Genomic DNA, 21,855 nt, shown 5'->3' on the forward strand with positions numbered 1-21,855 from the left:
TCAGGGGGCGCAAAGGTCGAGATTAGATTACAGTGAATGACTGGAGTGTGTGTGTGTGTGTTGCTTTTTGTGTGTATTTGTGTGCAGGTTTTGTGTGTGTGTGTTGCTTTGTGTGTTTTTTATGTGTGTGTCTGTGTGTAAGTGCAGTGTGTGTGTGTTGCTTTTCATGTGGTTTTTATATGTGTTGCTTTGTGAGTGTTTGTGGTGTTTGTGTTTCTTTTTGTGTGTATTTGTGAGCAGGTTTTTTGTGTGTGTGTTGCTTTGTGTGTATTTGTGTTTTTTCATGTGTGTAGCTGTGTTTGTGAGTAAGTGCAGTGTGTGTGTTGCTTTGTGTGTATTTTTGTGCACGATTTTCATGTGTGTGTATTTGTGTGCAGATTTTTCAAGTGTGTTGCTTTGTGTGTGTGTGTGTCATCCTCTGAGTCCACTCCCCACATCATTGTGTTAGCTTAGCATGTAGCCACGCTGGCTGAGCAGGGTCAAAGGGCAAAAGGGGGCGGGGCTATGGACTAATATATCTCTTGGTGCTGTTGATAGGATGTGATAATGATCAGTAACGCCCTCTAGTGGCTGTTACACATTAGCCTGAGCTCAGGTTACGTTCATGCACTTAGCATCAGTGCTACTAGCTAAAATCAATAAACACTGAGCTGATGCAGAGGAAGAGGAGGAGGAGGAAGAGTTTATCTGCTTTCCACTATCCCTCTTTAGTGAATCTTAAACAGAAAAAGACTGATGATTTCCTTTATTTACATATTCATGTTTGAAACATCACTCAGGGCTTCCTTAGTGCAGCTTTTTAGCATCAAATATTCAATAAAATGCAAGAAAACAACAATAAAGTCCATGTGTGAGAACATGAGGATTAGTAACTGTATAAATACATTTAAAAAACTAGATATTAATTGGGAGATTTCCCTTTTAATTTAACTTAATAACTTAGAAATGATTGTCTGTTGAGGGGTTGTTTAATGCAGTCATTCTCAACCTTGGGGCAGGACCCTATGTGGGGTCGCAAGACACTGGGGGGTGGTCGCCAGATGCCTTCGGGAAACGAAGAATATTTTCTAAACAATTTGAGCCCATTATTTGCTTATTTTTCCCATTTTTCTGCATTTTTAACCTATTTTCATCACTTGTTCTTGTTTTCATGGGGCACCAATTGTAAAGTTGTGCATGTTAATATAAATAAACACCAACTTTTTGCAACATTTAGCAACAAACCATGTTTAAAAACAACGTAGGTATTTTTTATGTTATTTTTTACTAGATTCCCAACAATGTTTGTGAAATTTGTGACATTTTTTTGTCTCACAGAAATACAATGTAAATGTTCTAAATCTAAATCAACATAAAACATTGAAATCTAAATGTTAAATCTAAATATTACATTTAAATGTACATTTTAAATCTAAATTCTAAATGTTAATACTAAATGTTAAATGTAAATCTTAAATAATAAATCTAAATCTTAAATGTTAAATGTTGAATCTAAATGTCAAGGGTCAAACTAAATATTTAAGTAATATGCAAATTCAACAGAAGTACCAAAATATAAGCTCAATAGCACCATTTAGTTTAAATATTTACAATTAACATTTACAATTGAATGTTGTATTTAGATTTAACATTTAGATTTTATATTTAACATTTAGATTTAGATTTATCATTTAGATATAACATGCTGTTTATTTTAGCATGCGCAACTTTACAGTTGGCGCCCAATGTATTTTAACCTATTTTCATCACTTTTGCCATATTTTTGCTCTTTTCAATGCATTTTTGTTACAATACTCCCATTTCTGTCACTTCTACGTCACATTTTAATGCCTTTTCTGTACATTTTTTCCACTTTCAAGACATTTTTAGCACTTTTAAACTTAATGTCACATATGTTGACCCATTATTGTCACTTTTAACTTCTTTTCACCATATTTCATGATTATTTTTGACTATCTACAGTAACTACATTCACTGTTTGTCATAACCATTATTTGCCAGTTTAAACTAATTGTTCCTACTTTTTTAATTATATTTTTACACATACGTCAATAATACATACATATTTTTAAGTGATTTGTCTTATGTTCTGTTGTATATTTATAATTTAGCTTTAATCGAGCCAAAGCATACTTTATCTAATTATTCTAATAATCCATCAAATGCATCGTTATCATCTTCTCAGTAATCAACAAAAATATTTGTGAAATAATTTATTGGTCTTTACAGATTTGAGTCTTTAACCCAGATTGTTAATTAACCAAAATATTACATTCAGTTCTGCTTCATATTTGAATTTCATTCAAAATTTAAACAGTTTTTCTTTTCTGTGTTTATTTTTTTTGTCAGTGGAAATAGCCGTAACCCGTTTTTGGGTCTCGACCCATTAGTTGAAAACCTCTTTTTGTTTTATTTTGTGCCGATTACATCAAGATGTAAGTGTGAAGAAAAAAATAAATAATGAAAAAGGGAAACAAATAAAGTGGCTCAGAAATCACAACTTTACTGTACTTTAATGTTTTTGGCCCTCGGACAGTCGTAGTTTGAGTCTGCTAGAGCTCACCATTATCTTAAAGTTAGCTGTTAGCTTAGAGCTAGCTGTTAGCCTAGCCCTAGAACTAGCTGTTAGCATGAAGCTAACCATTAGCCGAAGTTACTTTCACTTTCTGCGGCGTCGCAGCAGGAAAAACAGCGGCGGAATGTTCGGCGTTTCCCAGGAAATGAAACCCACACCCTGCTGCGCTTTGACGCGTCATTTCACTTCACGTTTCGTCACTTTTAACCGCTCGTAGTTACTTCAGGTTTGGTGTTTTTTTTTTAAAGGCACAAACTGTTAGCTTTAGCAGCTAATGAGCAGCATGGAGGGCAGCGGGAGGAGGAGCAGCGAGGAGAGCCGAGCGGAGAAGCTCATGGACGAATACCTGAAGTCGGTCGGTTTCCATCGGAAAAAGGTCGCGAAAGACGGCTCGTGTTTGTTCCGAGCGGTGGCCGAACAGGTGAGAAACGGCCGGTATACGGTCGCTACCTTTGCCCTCAGGTAGACGAGCTCCAAAAAGCTGGTTTTGCTGTCTTAAAGTACGTTATAATATCTGTCAACGTTAGCCGAATAATAATTATCACAGTCACACATAACCCCATGCCTTTTTTAAGTTTTCAACATCTTTGTTTAACCTTAATAACAATAAACATGTTAAAATACAGGGTTTTCCAATGGAACCTCTGAAAAGGAAACAGTCGCCAACGTCAACCGATGAAATCGTCACTTTCACATTTTATTGTGAGAAAACTTTAGTTTTACATCAAATTACACACCTTTAACGTCTGCCGGACGAAAATAAACGATTTCGTGAATAACTCAATCCTCTTTTTAAGGTTTAAACTCAGTTGGTTTAAACTTTACATCTCATAAATATTTTAAAACGTACGTTCTCAAACGGAACTTCTGAACGAGTAAACGTTACGCTGTATGGAGGGAGAAAAGAGAGCTCACAATCCAACATTTAAAAATGTTGCTGTGGCAGTAAATGTTTTATTTACATGGTCACATTACACTATATTGCTATTATTATATATTACTTGCCGATCCGTTCTCTCTCTCTCTCTCTCTCTCTCTCTCTCTCTCAAACCAATGTGCAAAATTCAATTTATTGGGAGACACATGATCTATTTTCTTTTTTACTTGCTTATTCAGTGGTTCCCAAACTGAAGGGCGTGCCCCTTAGAGGGGGCGTGATGTCACAGGAAAAGGGTGCTAGAATTTTTCAAGTTTTCAACTCAGTTGGTTTCAACTTGACGTCTCAAAAATATGTTAAAAAGTACTTTCTCGAACGGAACTTCTGAACGAGTAAAATGAGCGTGTTTAGACGGAAAAAATGCTTGCAACACAAAATCCAACTTAAAAGTTCTACTGTGTCAGTAAATGTTTTGTTTACGTGGACAAATTACACTATATTATAGTTCTGCAGCAAACAATTATTTTCATAATCGATTAATCGAATATAATATATAATTTATTTGATGAATCAGATTTTTTAAAACAACAGTTTATCTATAAAGCACATTTAAACCCTGCTGAACCTGATTAAACTGAAATAAAAGTCTCTCACACACAAACGCTTGTGTCCACGCACACAATGACACTCATGCGCGTTCACACACACTTACACACGTGCGCGCGCAGAAAGCTCTGCAGGTGAATCAAACAGCTCTGCATCACGGTCATTGACATAAATTGTATTGATTTGTTGTTGCAGCTTTACTATATTAATATCCAGAGTTGAACCGATACTTGTATTTTTCATCCAAACCGATACTTAGATCTGGATACTTGCCAATCCCGAGTACCAATACTGATACTTTTAACGCTCTTTTTCCACTTGTGAGAAACTGTCTTAAATGTCAAGAAGCAACAAAACATCAAGTGTTTCTGCTTTGATAGTTTCACTGAACAAATACTCTTTTCATGGCTATTGCATTACATTCTTATCATTTCTTTAAGTTCTGCATGTGTTTGTGTATCATTTGTCTTTCAGTGGCTGTTGTTTCAGTTCAAGTTTCTCAGTTGCTTTTTTAAATAATCTTCTTTGTTGTCCTTCTAACCTCATCATGTCACATGTTGGGTTTTTTTTGTTTAAATCTCATTTTTTATTATTGTCTTTCTGTCTGTCGTACACTCGTGTTTATTTTATGCTAAGAAATTGCACATTTTGGGCTAAATTGAAGTTTTTCTGTATAATAGTTGTATAATTTTCACAGTTTTTGTATTTTCCTATTGGTTATTTCTGTTTACTGTGCTTGTGGGTTGAGTAATATTTATTAAACTGTTTTCTATGCTTGTTCACCTGTTTTTTTTTTTGTTTTGTTTTACCAAATCAGGTAACGAGATGGCGTTCATTTTCTGAAAAAAACAATAAAATAATAATAATTAATGAAGTTGGATGTTATATAAAGCCCAACAAAACTCCACAAACACAGAAAACAACAGCAAAATGCACAAAATGTCAACAAAAGATCACAAAATTATAACGAAGACACTAAAAAACAAAATGACGTCACAAACAACAACATACAAAAGGACTTCAAAGACACACACAATGCCAACAAAATTGCACAAAGTGACAGAAAAATGATACACAAAAAGCAACAAAAATTTGTCATATTGATAAGAAAATACACCAAATGAATTAAAAAACACAAAATGTCTAGAAACTAACTTTATTTTCTGTATTAATGCTCAGATTGGTCATTATTCAAAATAGTAAAATAAATGTTAATACTGTGGCCCTTGGATCAGAAAATCACATTTCTGTGGCCCTGCTCTGATAGAAGTTTACCATCTCTGCCATATTTAGTCATCAGAAAGGTGGAAATCCCTGTTTCAATGAGAAATAAAGTGGGTTAAAAGTGACCAAACATGATGGAAAAGGTGGTGAAATGGGATTTTAAAAACCATAGAAATTGGTAAAAAGTTGCAAATTAGAGTGGACAAAAACAGACAGAAAATTGGTAAAAAGAGTAAATAATGGACATGACAAATGGTGAATGTGGTTAAATTGGCTAAAATAAGCATGAAATATAGTGAAGAGGTTAAAAGTGACATTAGGTGGAAAAATGGTGGAAATGGTTTATATGTGCTGAGAATGTCTTGCAAGTGGAACAAATGTGCAGAAAAAGGTATTGAAAAATGGTGAAGTGGCAGAAATGGGAATAATGTCGCAGAAATGCATTAAAGGGATCAAATTATGGCCAAAAAAAAGTGATAAATAGGTTAAACTTGGCAAGATCTGTATTAACAAGCGAAAACGGTTCAATGCGGAACTGGACAGAATCAACATGAAACGCCATAAACGTGAGGCAAGGAAAGTTTTTTTATGGGGAAATGTTCCTGGGAGCGCTGATAAGGTGCACCGCTCTCCACCCTCCTGTCCTGGCTGCAATAAACACTCTCTAAAACACATCAAATACTGCCTAAAATTGCCAAAAAACTGTTCAAATCATCAGTGACTCCTAAATACAGATCCACCAGTGCCCGTTTAACTTTGCTGTGCCTGTTTCTCATTCAGCGCAGCGGCGCTCTGTGAAAACATGACTCAGCATTAATCAGCTTCACCTGCTCAGAGCGTTTAAACATCTCATCAGAGCTACAGAAGATCTGGATAAAGTTGTTCTGTTGTTGTGGACGAGACCATCGATACCAGGGATTGTAGAGTCTGAAACATCGTAGATTATTGATCACTTCTGATACTGTACAACATTCTGACCCCTAGTGGTGAAACAACTGATGCATCCTTGTGTCGAGTTATTTTTGTCTAATCATTACGGTCTGGAATTATGTCATCAGGATCATTAAATTAGGTTAATTTAAATTAAGTTGATCAAAACTTTACCTGATCAGATTCAGTAAACCATTGATCCCTGAAGGTGGGTGACATTAATGCTGTTCTCATACATATTATTATGACATAAATAATAAAAAAATTAGCAGCCAGAATAATCCATGTCACTACAACTTAAATCTACCTTTTAATTGTATCTTACTTGACATACATTTTTGTTAAATTATGAGTTTTTATTTATTTATTTATTAGTATTTATTTTGTTTCCTCACAGGAGTAAAAAACTAATATTTTCTGAAAAAATGATTTAAAAAAAATAAAGTGTAAAACAGAATAAAAAAAAAAAAGAAAACAGATTTTATAGTTCTATACCTTAAATATGACCTTGAGAAAATGTCAAGGTCACACATTGAAAGCAAATGTTATTCAATGGTATCAGTGGCCAAGTTATAGGGAACATTTTTTAGTTTTTTTTGTGATGTCATGAACTTGGACCCCTACAGATCTTTTTACTGGTAGGTCGTACAGCTTCGGTCCAATGAAATAAAATACTTGAGATGAGCTTTTTATAAATGTAAACATCAAACTTGTACGATAAATATTCGTATAGAAAATTTTGTTTTTTGACACGACGCGAACTTGACCTTGTGGCTCCAAAAAAGGTCGACTGCATGTCCTTGACATTAGTGCTGCATTAATAGCCGAGGAGAAGTTGCGGAAGAAAAATAACTCCTACGAGATCAATGTATCTACCAATTTTCAATTGCCAAATACAAATATGGCAGGTTTGGTGATGTTGCAGATGAAATAAGAAGTGTTTACTTTGGTCAATTTACTATTTTTGGTCGTCATGTTGGGTGTTTTTGTGTATATTTAAGTAAATTATGTGGAGTTTCTGCATTTTTTACATTTATTATGTGTTTTTAGTGTCATTTATTGTAATTTTCTGTATTTTTGAGTCGTTTATTTTGTTTTGTTTGATTTCATGTATTTTGTGTGTTTTGGAGTCATTTTGTGTGTTTAGGATTTGTTAAAAGTTGTAAATCAGACGGGTCAAAAATGGACAGAAAAATTTGTGAAAAGAGTTCATAGTCAGTTAGTTTAAACTGGTAAATAATGGGAATGACAAATGGTGAATGTGGGTAAAAAATGAGCATGGAATATGATGAAAGGAGGTTAAAAGTGACACTAATGGGTCAACGTATGTGTTGTAGGTATTGTGTAACCATGTGTTTGGGTCCAGGTGCTGAACTGTCAGAACCTTCACAGTGAAGTGAGAGCTGAATGTGGGAAGTTTCTGAGGAAGAACCGAGACGTGTATGAGGCGGTATGTGACTTTAAAACACACCCAGAGCTGTAGGTGAAGGACTCCGCCCCTGGCCCCGCCCCCTCTGCTTCTCACTACCTTTTGTTTTTTTTTTTTTGTTTTTTTCAGTTCATTGAAGGAGACTTTGAGAAATACCTGGAGAAGCTGCAGGATCCTCAGGTAAACACACACACACACACACACACACACACACACACACACACACACACACACACAGCATCCTAATACACAAAATGACAACAAAAACAGACATGATGCAAAAATTAATACGACAATAAAAACCTACAGAAAAATACACAAAATTATAAAAAATACTCAAAACGATTACAAAAACACGCACACACAGACACACATCAGTGTCGTTTGATCCATTTAAACCATTTTCCCTATATTTGTATTGCGTGTGAGACAATCTTCATAACTGTATCGATATGACTGGTTAGTGACCCACTTTTGGGTCCCGACCTACGAGTTGAGAAACTTTTAGACAAAAACCAAGCGTTGGTTCTATTAAAGTGAAACATTCAGCCTGTTTTTTAAATCATTTAGCAGCTTCTTCAGTCATAACACGCGTGCTGCTTTTGGTTGCTCTAAATAATCAGGAAAAGTTACAGATGTTTCTGTAAATATTATGTTTACAGAACGAGGATAATAACAGTTGTGATCTGAAAAATAATCTATGACCACAGGGGGCGACAGTTCCAACTCTGCGGTTTGGTAGTAGACCATGAAGCAGAGAAGAAGAGCTCTCCTAAAGGTCCTTTACTCTCCCTTAAACATTGCGCTGACACGCTCTGGTGGCTGAAGTTAGCGAGTAAAAACAGTGCAGGATTCCTTTAAATGAGTCCATATAAATGAGTGTAAAAACCAACTCATTTGTTCTTCTTCTATTGTCGTCAGTTTGTGTGTAAATGTGTGTGTGTGTTTTTTTCTGGTGTTTCTATAAAAATATGTGTGTGTGTGTGTTTTCTGTTGTGTTGTAGCAGTGGGTGGGAGAGGTGGAGATCAACGCTCTGGCCATCATCTACAAGTTAGTCACTCAATCAAAAACATGTAATAACCAGCAGTGGAGGCTCAACATTTAGCAATAATCTTTTCTCTTCTTCTTCTTCCTCTTCTTCCTCTTCCTCTTCCTCCTTCTTCTCCTCCTTCTTCTTTTTTCTTCTTTTTTTTTCTTCTTCCTTCTTCTTCCAGGAGGGATTTTCAGATTTTTCAGGAAGTTGGGAAACCTGCCGTGAGCATCACAGACAACAACTTTAAAGACAAGGTCTGGCTCTTATTTTGAAACTGTGATCAGGCGCACTCTGATTTTTAAAGTAAAATAAGTAGATTTTTTATTTTTTTTAATCCTGGTTCAAGTTTGATCCTAAAGTGTATCTGAAACCCATTTTTTCCACCAGCAGCAGAATGTTGTGTATTGTGTGTGTTTAGGTGCGGTTGTGTTTCCTAAATGGAAACCACTATGACAGCGTTTATCCAATCAGTCGCATGAAGAACGCCGCTCTGTGTCAGTGTGAGTGAGAGGCTTTTATTTTGGTAACATTTTGACTCTCCATTAATATTTCAACTTAGATGCTGTAGTAAATGTATTTATTTTTTTTAAATTATGTTTAAGTTTAGGTTGCCTATTATCAATATTATTATATTATCAGCATTTACTTCCGATTGTTTATTTTTTAGGGAACATTTTAGTTTTAACAAAACATTTATTTCTTTTTCTATTTTTCAAAATGTACCGCTTTTTATTTTCTGAAATTTGAAAACTAAAACAATGAACTCCTCTGACGCAGCCATCCTGTACGAGCTGCTGTATGACGGCGTGTTTAAGGTGGACCGCAGCCTCCTGACGGTGTGCCAGCGCTCCGGCCGACCCTCGGATCTGCTCAGCGACGACAACATGACGGCCTGTCAGAGCAGCGACGACTCTGATGTGGAGTCGTCAGATCCGCTGTGGTGAGTTCACGTTACAACAGTTTAACCTTCACAGTTTAACTTAAACTTAGTTTTTCACTTCAAACATAATCAAGCACTGATAATCAGATACGTTTAGGAACGATAAACCACAAATAACAACTGAAGATAAGATAAGACGGTTAGAATAAGAGAGGACTGGATTAGTTAAAACAGGATAAGTTAAGAGGGGCTAAGCTAAGACGGGTTAGCATAAGAGAGGATTAGTTAAGACAAAATAATTTATGATAGATCACGGGTACAAGCGGCCGAAATGAGTTTCCTCCGTAGGGTGGCTGGGCTCTCCCTTAGAGATAGGGTGAGAAGCTCAGTCATTCGGGAGGGGCTCAAAGTAGAGTCGCTGCTCCTCCGCATCGAGAAGAGCCAGATGAGGTGGCTCGGGCACCTAATTAGGATGCCCCCTGAACGCCTCCCTAGTGAGGCGTTCAGGGCACGTCCCTCCGGAAGGAGGCCCCGGGGAAGACCCAGGACACGCTGGAGAGACTATGTCTCTCGGCTGGCCTGGGAACGTCTCGGGGTCCCCCCGGAAGAGCTGGAGGAAGTGGCCGGGGAGAGGGAAGTCTGGGCCTCCCTACTGAGGATGCTGCCCCCGCGACCCGGAAACGGCTAAGCGGGAGAAGATGGATGGATGGATGGATAATTTATGTTATCATAAGAGATAACAGGATTAGTTAAAGTAAGATAAGTTAAGAAGAAATAAGTTAAATTAGAATAAGAGGGGACAGGATTAGTTAAAACAGGATGAATTAAGTTAGCATAAGAGAGGACAGGATTAGTTAAAACAGGATAAGTTAAGAGGAGCTATATTAAGGCAGAATAAGTTAAGATGGGTTAGCATAAGAGATGACAGAATTAAATAAGTTAATATTAATTAAGAAAAAATAATTTGTTAGCAAGAGATAACGGGATTAGTTAAGTTAGGATTAGTTAATTTATCATAAAAGAGGATAGGATAAGTAAGTTAGGACAGGACACAATGAGTCAAGTTTGATTAAGATGTAATAAGATAATACAGATTAGTTGAGATAGGATAAGTTAATCTGATGTGAAGCTTTCTGAAACGTGTTTCAATGTCGATTCTGTGATTCAGGCTGGAAAACGAGACGAGTAACACTTCTACCAGAGTAAACAACAACAACCACAGCTACAGGGTAACACGCACACACACACACGTACACACACACACACGTACACACACAGGTGTGTAAACCCGTCTCTCTGGGGTTTAGGGTCGTGGGCGTGGCCGACAGCTTCCAGATCGCGTCAGACGATCTTTGAACCCGACGCTGCTCAGAAACGTTGAGTACGACGTGTGGCAAAAAACTAAGAAAGGTATGAAGGTTCAAACACACTCATCATCATCATCACCATCATCCGAGTCATGATTTAACCCTCTGGAGTCCAGGGTATAACTGGCTGTTTTGGACTTACTTTAGATTTTTACCTTTATATATCATCATAAACACAGTTTAACTTGCCTTGTTTGGTATCATTTTTTTCAGCACAACTTCATCTATATTAATTTACTGTTAAATGTTCATTTTGACACACTGTTTAAACACAATGGATGTAAAATCACACAAAAACAAGAAATTAGAGTAGAAAAATGGCTCTTTGTCCTGTCAAAACCCCAAAGATGTTTAACGGACCAATTTGATGAACGGGAATGCAAATATAGTGTAATTATCAAAAACATATGAAAAAAACAAGTTATATGCAACAAACAAGTAATTGCCTCGGGTGTTTTCCACAAATTATCTAAAACTGTTTACAATCTAATCTAATCTGATGCTACATATTATTTAGGCCATAGTATATAGTCATCTTAAAGAATCCTTGTTTTAATCAGAAATAAAATGGGGTAAAAGTGACCAAAAATGGTGGAAAAGGTGGTGAAATGGGATTTTAAAAACCACAGAAATTGGTTAAAAGTTACAAATTAGAGTGACCAAAAACAGAGAGAAAAAGTGGTAAAAAGGGTTGAAAGTGTCAATATTGGAACAATTAGTTTAAACTGGTAAATATATTGGCTTGACAAGTTGTGAATGTGGTTAAATTGGCAAAATTAATTATGAAATATGGTGAAAAGAAGTTAAAAGTGACAATAATGGGTCAGCATTTGTAACAATAGATGGAAAAGTGGTGGAAAGGGTTTATAAGTGCTGAAAATGTCTTGAAAGTAGGGATGTAACGATTCACTCAACTCCCGATACGATTCAGTTCACGATACTGGGTTCACGATACGATTCTCTCACGATTTATTTTACAAAATGGGACTGTAGACATATGACTGAAAAATATCCCTTTATTTTTTTGGGGAAAAAACTAGAAAATACTGTATTATTTTTCTTTTATTTTTCATTGTCAAAAGAATCCCTTGATAAACTATTCAAAACAATGCAATTTAACTAAAAATAAATCTTGAATGAAATAAATAAAGGAATAATACAAATGAAGAAGAAGCCTATTAATTTAAATTCTGGTTCTATAGTAAACAATGCAAAACTGCATAATAGTTTGTTTTTGTTTTTTTTTAAAGTGCAACTGAAAATGTATTTTGTGCCTTATCAATTGGACTTAAAAAAAAAAAAAAGTCATTGCACTGATTTACGTCAGATATTTGTTTGAACCAGCAGAGGGCGCTGGTAACCAATGGTCGTTTGTCATGCAGAAATTCTAGCAGTGAAGGAGAGATGCTATGCTAGCAAACAGAGCTAATAGAAAAACGTGACTTTTACAGATATTCACGTACTATTACAGATATCCTTTCGGTGCTAAAGGGGTAAGGAATCATTTATTAACATGTTTAAGAGTAGAAGGCGGCCAGAAGGAAAGTAGTAGCAGATTCCGCCCGCCGGTACACTGCTGGACAAGAGAAGAGATAAATATATAAAAAAAGTACTGCGATTCAATTTTCAAAGTATCGATGTCAATCGTGATACCTATGAATCGATTTTTAACTGCCTTACGATTAATCATTATATCCCTACTTGAAAGTGGAAAAAATGTGCAGAAAATGCATTAAAATGTGATGGAGAAGTGTCAGAAATGGGAGTAGTGTAACAAAAATACATTTAAAGGAGCAAAAATATGGCAAAAAGTGATGAAAACAGGTTTAAATGACAAGTTTAGTGTAGTTGCAGAAAAAGGGTAAAAATAAACAAAAATGGGCTCAAATTGTTCAGAAAAATTTTTAGTTTCTAAAAAAGTGCAGCGTTTTTAATCTCTAATAACTATTGTTCTACTTGATTTATCAAGAAACTGGTTTACAGTTTAGCGTCCTCACTTTTAACACAAGTTTAAATGGACACTGTGAGGCTGCATCTGTGCCATCTTAAATCGGTCATGTGACCGACTCCTAAGGCATAATATGTAATCCTGTAGATTTGTTGAATATCTGTGGATTCTTTCAGCTCAACAGAAGATGGATTACTGCATCGCCACTGGCATGCAGTTTAACGTGGGAGACCGCTGTCAGGTGTGTGTCTGTGTGTGTATTTAACAGTAGATCCATTTTGTCGTGTTTTCATGATATTATGGGCGGATTCACTAAGATCTGACTTAAAGGGTGGTAATTAATTTGCTTCGCTAAATTCTTTCGTGGCGCAGTTTTCTTGTTGCACGGAATTCTCCCATCTGGACTTAAGCACTTTTTTGCACGCCTGCAGTTAAGCATATTCTTCGCTCCAGGTTCCTGACACGCCCAGTAGACCAAAAGCATGTTTTCTGTCAATGAAGGAGGTCTGAAGCAAAGGAGGCAGAGTGGGCCATGATGTCATTTATTTGGAGCTGTCTAGAAATCACGGAACATGGAGTTTTTTCAACTTTTGTAAATGTCACTGAAATCTGTGAAAATGATCAAGCAAGCTTTTAATTTAAAACGTTGATAAACAATGTAACAGGTTGATCCTCACACTGCAGTAATCTGATTAAATCAGACACATTTTTCTATCTGAGCCACAATTAAAATGTCTTTTTCCCCTCATTATAACGCCAGATTAAAAACACACAAAGCATCAACAAAAACGCACACAGAACCAAAACGCACAATATGTCAACAAAAACGCACAAAACAACAAAAAGATGCAAACCAACAAAAACACATAAAACAATAACAAAAACACACAAAACAACTACAAAAACACATAAAGCAACAACAGAAATAATGCGGTAACGCTTTTTGCCTTGGTTGCCACCGTAAAACTACATAGAAGAACAAAAAAATTGCACAAAACATCAACAAAAATACACAACAATAAAAACACATAAAACATCAACAAAAGCTGGGAAATGGAGAGGCACCATAACAGGGAGGTGGGTAGGATCACACATTTGGGTCTGTCGGGTGGGGGCCTAACTTTAGCAATAACTAAGATGCATCGCGCTCGACTCCTTGGTACTTTCTCGGGTGTGTATGTGGGGGGCAGTGGCTGCCCCTCGGCTTGGTGTCTTGGGGGCGTGTGGACGGCTGCTCGGCCGTGGGGGGTTGCCTGGGCTCCCTGGCCCCCGCTCTTTCTGATAGCCTGGCTGCATCTTCAGTCCGGGGCAACGCTTGGGTTTGCCGTGGCGGTTCTTGCACATACATTGGTCTACGATGCACTGGCATATTTTGGACTGTGGGATAAAACTCATAGTGGGCTTAACTTTAGACACGTTGATCCCAAATACCTGTTTTAGGTATTACCACTCACTCCTTCCCTCTGTCCACAGCCACCACCATTATACCTAAGCTTCACGCCTACAACTTCACATCTCACTCTACAATAATCAACTCTTCCCCACCCTTCCATTTTTCTACCTTGAATGTCTCCTCCCTGCTCCCCTTCAGGTTCGTCTGGACAGCAGTGGGCGGAGCTACAGTGCCACGGTGAAAGAGGTTCCCGTGAATAGCGGCCCTGTGAAGGTTCTCGTTGAGGAGTTCGGCATCAAGTACGTACTACTGTGACCACGCGTTAAGCTAGCGCTAACGCCAATAATAGGTTCCTCTATGAAACTGGTTTGTACAAAATGTAATTTTAGCCCCGCCCACAGGAGGAGGATGTAACTGTTTGTCGTCTTTACCTGAATAAATGATTGATGCTGTGGAAGTGAAGGAGCTGATTGGCTGATTCCCACCTGTCAGTCACCTGTTGTTGTTGTTGTTCAGGAGTGTTCCACTGTGGTCGCTGCGTCCTCCATGTGACGACTCCAGCTGGAGCTCCATGGTCAACCGGGACAAGAAGCTCAAAGACCCCGGCGGTGAGACATTAGATAGTTAGCATTAGCAACAAACAGGAAGTGCGTGAAAGCAGAGACGAGGCATGAAGAGATTAATTCCCACCGTTTAACCTCTTCAACCCCATCGGACCCACCGGCGGGGGCAGCTCCAGCTTCCGTGACTCTCACGGGTCTTAATGTTGTAAAGAGTTAATTAAATCACACATTTTATACCTCTCCGTAATCCTAAGAAACTATAGAAGCTAAAACTGTAGCCAACCCACATTCAAAACAAAAGACCACAGCACATACACACACACCAGGCTTGTATGTTCAAAGAGAGAAAAGTCGACAACTGGGCAAACTCTTTCTTTTTCCACTGCTGTGAGTCACAAAATAAACACAGAGCTCTATAACAAGAGCCTACGTGAACCTACAGGCCGAGCTGAATCAATTGGTATACAGGTTGGGTATGTTACGTACCAAAACACTGCCTCAAAATCAGAAAGTGCACCGTGGAAAAAGTCAGCAAAGATGACAAATGGTATCTTACTTTTGTTGTTACTTATCAAAAGTTGCTCCAATGTGCATAAAACTCCATATTTTGATAAATCCAAATCGTGTAGTCGGACAGATACCGCCCTATACACACATCTGAGCACTCATCAGCCGAGAAATCCGTCCAATGAGACGCCACCAAAAAGTGGAACCAAAAACACCATTTGCGCATGGCACCGCAAAGACCTGAATAAAAATGGATATGTGTTTATTTCAAGCCAAATTGCAACATCTAGTTGTCAAACGTAAGACTAACGATAATTGGAATTAATTTGACTGACATATTACAGTTACACACTTGTTTCCAAACTTGTGGAAAACTTTGGCACAGTTGTAGCAAAGCGGGCTTCAACCTGAACTTTTTTGTACAAAAACGTGTATCTTTGGCCTTTTGTTTATTAGTATCACCAAACTTTCTCTACATTAGTTCAATTATTTATGCTTTTACAGCCTTCAATAATGATAATTGGCTCCATATTTTATGTAAATCTCTTAGGGTTTTTTTTTTGGGCGGACTACAGATTTCTGTATTTTAAACATGATTTATTGCAATTCAGTATCATATATTTCCAAAATTTCACATCATCTGTGACCACTAAGGGTCGTACTTCAATCTGAACAAAAATTAGCCATGTAGGTCATGTAGAAGCTTAGAAAAATGTTATTTGTTAAGGGTGCGTCTGATGGTCATGTGATCAACATTTAGAATACAGACCAATCAGAGCACAGGAAACAACAGAGACTTCAGGGTTTTTTTATGTGCCATTTTGTAATTTATTTCCTCATGGTTTCCCTCAGAATGGGAGGTAAAGGGGCGGGGCCGAGGGCGGGGCAAAGGCCTCACTGCTTCCATGTCTCTGCCGACGGCGGGATTGGACAGAAGAGTTCAGAGACAGACTTCAGACGAGCCAGGAAAAGCCAGCCGGTATTATTATTATTATTGGTATTATTATTATTATTGGTACTATTATGATAATTATTATTGTTAATATTTATATTATTTATTATTATCATTATTATAATTGTCATTATTATTTTCTCATTATTTTATATAAATTTTGTCATTATAATATTTAAACTTTTTCACCCTTTTCAACCTTATTGTTAATGTTCAGCTATTGCTAGGTTCATGCTAACGCTAAGCTACTGTTATTGCTAGACTGATAAGGGTAGTGTTAATGCTAGGCAAATGCTATTGCTAGGCTAGTGCTAATGCTAGGTAAATGCTCACGTTGGGCTAATGCTAGGCTAGCTTTAATACTAATGCTAATCTACTGTTAATGCTGACGCTAGGGTAATGGTAGCGATAGGCTAATGCTAAGCTAATGCAGTGCGACGCCGGCGAGCACCTGCATCCTCACTTGCATTTTCTTTAGGAAATACAATTATTCTATTATTATTATTATTAGAATTGATGTTGCTGAATATTATTTGATGCAACACAAAAGTAATAGTTTCTGTTTTTTTTTTATTATTAAGTTTAATTTGTTTTAAATTAACCAAATAATCTAAAATTATTTTTTTTAGCTTCATTAGGATTTAAAAGTAAATTATTTGAACTTTAAATCTTTATTATTTCTTGAATTTTCTATTTATTGTTCATTTATTTATTCATAGTGTTTATGAAGCTTTTCTCTTTAGTCATTTTACCAGGATTTGTAAATATATTTCAAACTTGTTGCATTGTATTGTAACGATGACCTTTGACCCCGTGTTGTATGTGTGATGTGACCTTTGACCTCATGCTAACAGGAAGTCTGTGTGACGTGACCTTTGACCCCCTGCTAACAGGAAGTCTCAGTGTGAGCTGACCTTTGACCTCATGCTAACAGGAAGTCTGTGTGACGTGACCTTTGACCCCGTGCTAACAGGAAGTCTCAGTGTGACTGTGACCTTTGACCCCGTGCTAACAGGAAGTCTTAGTGTGACTGTCACCTTTGACCCTGTACTAACAGGAAGTTTCATTATGAGGTGACTTTTGACCCCCTGCTAACAGGAAGTCTCAGTGTGAGCTGACCTTTGACCCCCTGCTAACAGGAAGTCTCAGTGTGAGCTGACCTTTGACCCCCTGCTAACAGGAAGTCTCAATGTGAGCTGACCTTTGACCCCGTGCTAACAAGAAGTATCAGTGTGACGGTGACCTTTGACCTCATGCTAACAGGAAGTCTCAGTGTGAGCTGACCTTTGACCCCGTGCTAACAGGAAGTCTCAGTGTGAGCTGACCTTTGACCCTGTGCTAACAGGAAGTCTCAGTGTGAGCAGACCTTTGGTCTGACTGAGGAGCAGCGTCTGTTCAGGGAGGAGGAGCAGAGGAACGTAGCGTTGGTGGAGATCCAGCTCAGAGATGAGCTCAGCTTCCCTGCTCTGGGGGTGCGTTTGTACTCTGTGTGTGTGCGTGCGTGCGCGTGTGATTTATAGTGTGTGTTTCCTGAGAGCAGACACAGCCTGACACTGAGAAAGGGAAGAAAGGAGGAGAGAAGAAGAGAGTCCAGAGGAGCAAAACGGTGAGTCCTTCACTCAGCTCACTTTAAATCAGCTGCAGTTACAGTAAACGGTCAGAGGGGGCGCTGTAAGCTATTGTAATGTTATCGTTGGTTACTTTAGGTCATTTTGTGTTCACATTAAACTTTATGATTCACTCCAAACATATAGAGAATCGCCTTCAGTCACAGAGCGGCTCGTTTATGGTGCAATAAAACCTTTTACTGTATTCTCAATCAATCAATCAATCAATTTTTATTTATTTATAAAAAGTGCTTTTCATACAGAGAGATGCAGTTCAAAGTGCTTTTACATATTTAAAAATACACCCACCCCACACAATGGCACATGGCTGGGTACAGAGGATCTAGGTAAGGAGCAGGACACAGACCGTGGGCACAGGGCGCTGAGACAGAGCCCCCAGTCCAGCAAAACAGCAGAAGATATTCACCATAACCCCAGAAGGCTCATATGGTAAAAGTAGTTCTGAAAGATAAGAAGGCCCAAGACCATTAAGACACTTAAAAACCAGTAAGAGAACCTTAGAATCGATCCTGAAACACATAGAGAACCAATGTGGTGATTTTAAATCAGGTGTAGTGTGTTTTTAGGGTCCAACTACATTGTTATCTTAAGAAAAAAAAGTTTTAAATTGTTTTTGCCCTTTTCTTTGCCTTACTACACCTTCGTTTGAGACATTGGAAATTTTTATGCCTTACTATAGCCTTACCGCAAAGTCAATTTTAGATTTTTGCTTTTTTTGTGCCTTGCTGCATTCTTAGACCGTTTTAAGTATGTGCATTATATTTACAGTAGTTTTTAGGGTCTAATGATGGTCCTCACTCACCTTTTTATTTTTTGAAATATTTTGGCTTTTATGTCTGACGTCAGTTTTTGAGGCGTTTGAAAATGTTTTCACCCGTATAACTGGTCACCATATTTCTACTAGTTTTCAGGGGTTTAGTGTTTTCCAACCTTGGGGTCATTTAAAATATCTTCTAAATAAAAAGATTACAGAAAACGTTTTACATTTTTTAAAATAAAATCACACTTGACTCGTCGTAGCTTTGTGCGATACGTTAAATTTATATTTCAAACCTTTTTTCCCCAGAGTCCAGATGATGAGGTTGAAGCTCCGCCTCCAGATGTTGGCCCATCTTCTCTTCCGACTGCAGTGACTCCGCCCACTCCAGAGGCTCCTCCCATCTCCATTGGTTCCTCTGTGCAAAGTTCCACCTTGCTGACAAGCTCCGCCCCCCTATCGACACCATTCATTGCAGCAACACTTCCAGACTCCGCCCCTGTCAGTTCTCCTCCTACCATGGCTTCTAACACCCCGTTAAGCTCTGCCCTCGTCAGTGAACCAACCACTCCTGAGTCTCCTACACTCCTCCCTCCCTCTAACACGCATTCAGGCTCCGCCTCTTTAAAAACACTATCAAGCTCCACCCTTTTCTCTGCTGCTCCTAATGACTCCTCTCCTCCTCCTGCTGAAGCCCCGCCCCACTGCCCCATCAGCCCCCCTCCCCCTTGTCCTGTTGAGGCTCCTTCAGGTGAGACATAAACAAGTTGCTATTTCATTGGTTGATTTTAAACTTTGCGTTTGTTTTTTTCTTTAGAATCGGTGAATCGGGACCTTCCTCCTCCTCCTCCTCTTCCTCAGGTTTACCACGACCCACTGTACCCTGGCTTCCCTCAGGCAGTTGGCGGGGGCATCGCCCCCAACCCCCCGTTCTCACGTAGCCAATCAGGAGATGATCTTCCTCAAGGTGAGTTTGACTAAGTGTTGACCTTTGACCTCAGTGACCTTGAATCTCTAATTTCTCTGGTAGACGTCGGCATCCTGAGGTTTTTCTTCAACCTCGGCCTGAAGGTGAGAACTTAAACGACCTCCAAAAGTATTGAGAACTATAGAAATGGAAAACCTTCACGTAAAATTTAGTCCCTTCAAAATAAAAGTGCACTCTCTCTCTGCAGGCCTACTCTCTGCCCATGCACCCCCCCTACATTTACCTCTACCCCCTGCAGCATACACACATGATACAGTCGCAGCGCCCCCCCGTAGTAGACCCCCAGCCTACACCGCCGTCACCATGGCAACAAACACCCAACCAACCCTGCTACCCCACACCTTACCCACCCCAGGGACTCCAACCCCCACCCCAACCACTGCACCCGCCTCCAGTCAGGTTCCAGGAAACCTCCACCTTAGGGGCGGAGTCTCAAACGACCAATGGCGATGCAGTGCTCGATCCCGTGCAGCTTCCTCGTCCTCCTGTTGCTAACGTGGCTAATGTTAATGATGCCCAAGCAGCAGCAGCAGCCGCAGTGATGGCGCCTGGGTTCGGTAGGTGAGACAGATGCATTCTGGGTAAAAACTGAGCTTAGAGTGACATGTAGGTTTCTGTGCAGCGTCGATGGAGCCCGAACACGCCCACGTTGAGCAGCTGGCCAATCACAAAGCACCAGTAAGTAGCACTATGACCAGTATAACACCTGCACTGGCAGTATTCTCACAGCTTCCTCTTTCAGCTCGCCTCAGGTGTAGACCTCTCCGTCTCCATGACGACCAGAACCAGTAGCGGGCCGGGTTCTTCGCCGTACAGAGAGGCCCAACAGACGTGGGTCTCTGCAGGAAACCCGGAGTGGGCGGGTCCTCGGGTGGAGGAGAACTGGGAACAGACGGACGGACACAGAGGAAACCATCGCGGCTACAAGAAGCACTACCGAGGGAAGTGGGGGGGGCCGAGGAGAGGACCACCGAGGAGACGACACGGAGATGTGGAGGCGGGGTTTGGCCAATCTCACTATTACTACTCCTCCTATAGGGGGCGGGGCTACGAGCAAGGCTATTAGCGTAGCGTGTTGGTTTGTAACCTTTGTCTCTTTACGATTAAATCTGAATGTAGACACAGATTGTTTGAATGTTTGAGAGCCAAAGAACATTTGTGTAAATTCTGGTGCCTTAAGTTGTCACTTTTTATCATCACTGCTGTCTGCAAACTTTGTTTTTGATGTTGAATAAATAAAGTGTTTGAGAAAAAAAAAAAACGTTTCTTTGTATTCGCACAATGTTACATATTTATCTTCCGACTTAAAATAGACTAATACTTTAAAGGGATCATCCACTGTTTTTACAAATGTGTCATAAAACCTTTAAAATGTCCTTATTAGAAGATCAATGTCTAACAAAATGCATTATTTTGCATCATATTTGTTTTATTAACTTTAAAATGGGACTACTTTACCCGTCTAGAACCATGTTAAAATGACATCATTGATGACGCCAGTCCATTGAGTTCTATGGGAGGTGAAGCATTCAGGATCATTTAGCAGCTTTTTCAGTCAATATAACTTGTATTGCTTTGGTTTGCTCTAAAATTCAGTAAAAGTTAAAAAGTTGATGTAAACTTTATGATTACAAAAATTTGATAAACAAAATCCATGACCCAAAAACATCTGTGACCACAGTGGGCGACAGTTCCAACTCTGCTGTTTCATAGACGGCGCTCCGTGCATGTAAATACAGACAACCAGGATTCACTACTGCTCATTAATGCCGACCCAAGTAGAATCTGTCTGTTGCAAAGAACCAGTGTTCTTGTCAGAAATGGTTGAAGGTTTGGTTTAATGGTTTAAGTCCGGATTTTTTGCACTTCTTCTCTGGAACAACAGTACTATATGCCTGACTATAGCTATAGTAAGGCATAAAATCAAAAGTCTTTTAAAAAAAAAAAAAAAAAAATAATCTAAAATTGAGTTAAGACCATCATAGACACTAAAAACTACCAAAAATATAATGCACATACTTAAAATGGGCTACGAATGCAGTAAGGCACAAAAAAAGGCAAAGATTGAAATGTACCCAACTTCGGAGGTAAGGGATAAACCCAAAAATGTAAATAAACAAAAAATTGAGTTAAGACCATCATTAGATTGTAAAAACTACTGCAAAACTCAATTTTGAATTTTTTGACTATATAGCCT

At 38.6% G+C, this 21,855-nt stretch overlaps 1 protein-coding gene across 3 annotated transcripts; it reads left to right on the top strand.

The window, feature by feature from the left end:
- The first annotated feature begins 2,641 nt into the window (after positions 1-2,641).
- On the top strand, positions 2,642-20,881 carry otud4 (OTU deubiquitinase 4). Of its 3 annotated transcripts, none has more exons than XM_028474329.1 (21): positions 2,642-2,996; positions 7,579-7,662; positions 7,771-7,821; positions 8,646-8,692; positions 8,857-8,929; positions 9,094-9,175; positions 9,453-9,615; positions 10,724-10,784; positions 10,863-10,965; positions 13,047-13,111; positions 14,462-14,562; positions 14,780-14,871; positions 16,186-16,312; positions 17,631-17,757; positions 17,826-17,891; positions 18,980-19,421; positions 19,488-19,637; positions 19,701-19,741; positions 19,897-20,215; positions 20,281-20,336; positions 20,401-20,881. In XM_028474329.1, exons 1-21 carry the CDS (start codon positions 2,850-2,852, stop codon positions 20,722-20,724), a joined length of 2,721 nt encoding a protein of 906 aa, XP_028330130.1. In that variant the 5' UTR covers positions 2,642-2,849; the 3' UTR covers positions 20,725-20,881. The 3 variants fall into 3 exon arrangements, 2 of the variants coding, with proteins under 2 accessions (XP_028330130.1, XP_028330129.1); XM_028474328.1 differs by having other exon boundaries at positions 19,846-20,215; positions 20,401-20,879; XR_003676083.1 differs by lacking the exon at positions 19,701-19,741 and having other exon boundaries at positions 20,401-20,484.
- The last annotated feature ends 974 nt before the right edge of the window (positions 20,882-21,855 follow it).

This window comes from Gouania willdenowi, chromosome 18 (genome assembly GCF_900634775.1).
Source record: "Gouania willdenowi chromosome 18, fGouWil2.1, whole genome shotgun sequence".
NCBI classification, from domain to species: domain Eukaryota; kingdom Metazoa; phylum Chordata; class Actinopteri; order Blenniiformes; family Gobiesocidae; genus Gouania; species Gouania willdenowi.

Coding starts and splice junctions, on each gene's coding strand:
- otud4 (XM_028474328.1), top strand. CDS start 2,850: ATGAGCAGCATGGAGGGCAGCGGGAGGAGGAGCAGCGAGGAGAGCCGA. Junction 7,663..7,770: donor ACCGAGACGTGTATGAGGCG/GTATGTGACTTT, acceptor TGTTTTTTTCAG/TTCATTGAAGGAGACTTTGA. Junction 10,785..10,862: donor ACAACAACCACAGCTACAGG/GTAACACGCACA, acceptor TCTGGGGTTTAG/GGTCGTGGGCGTGGCCGACA.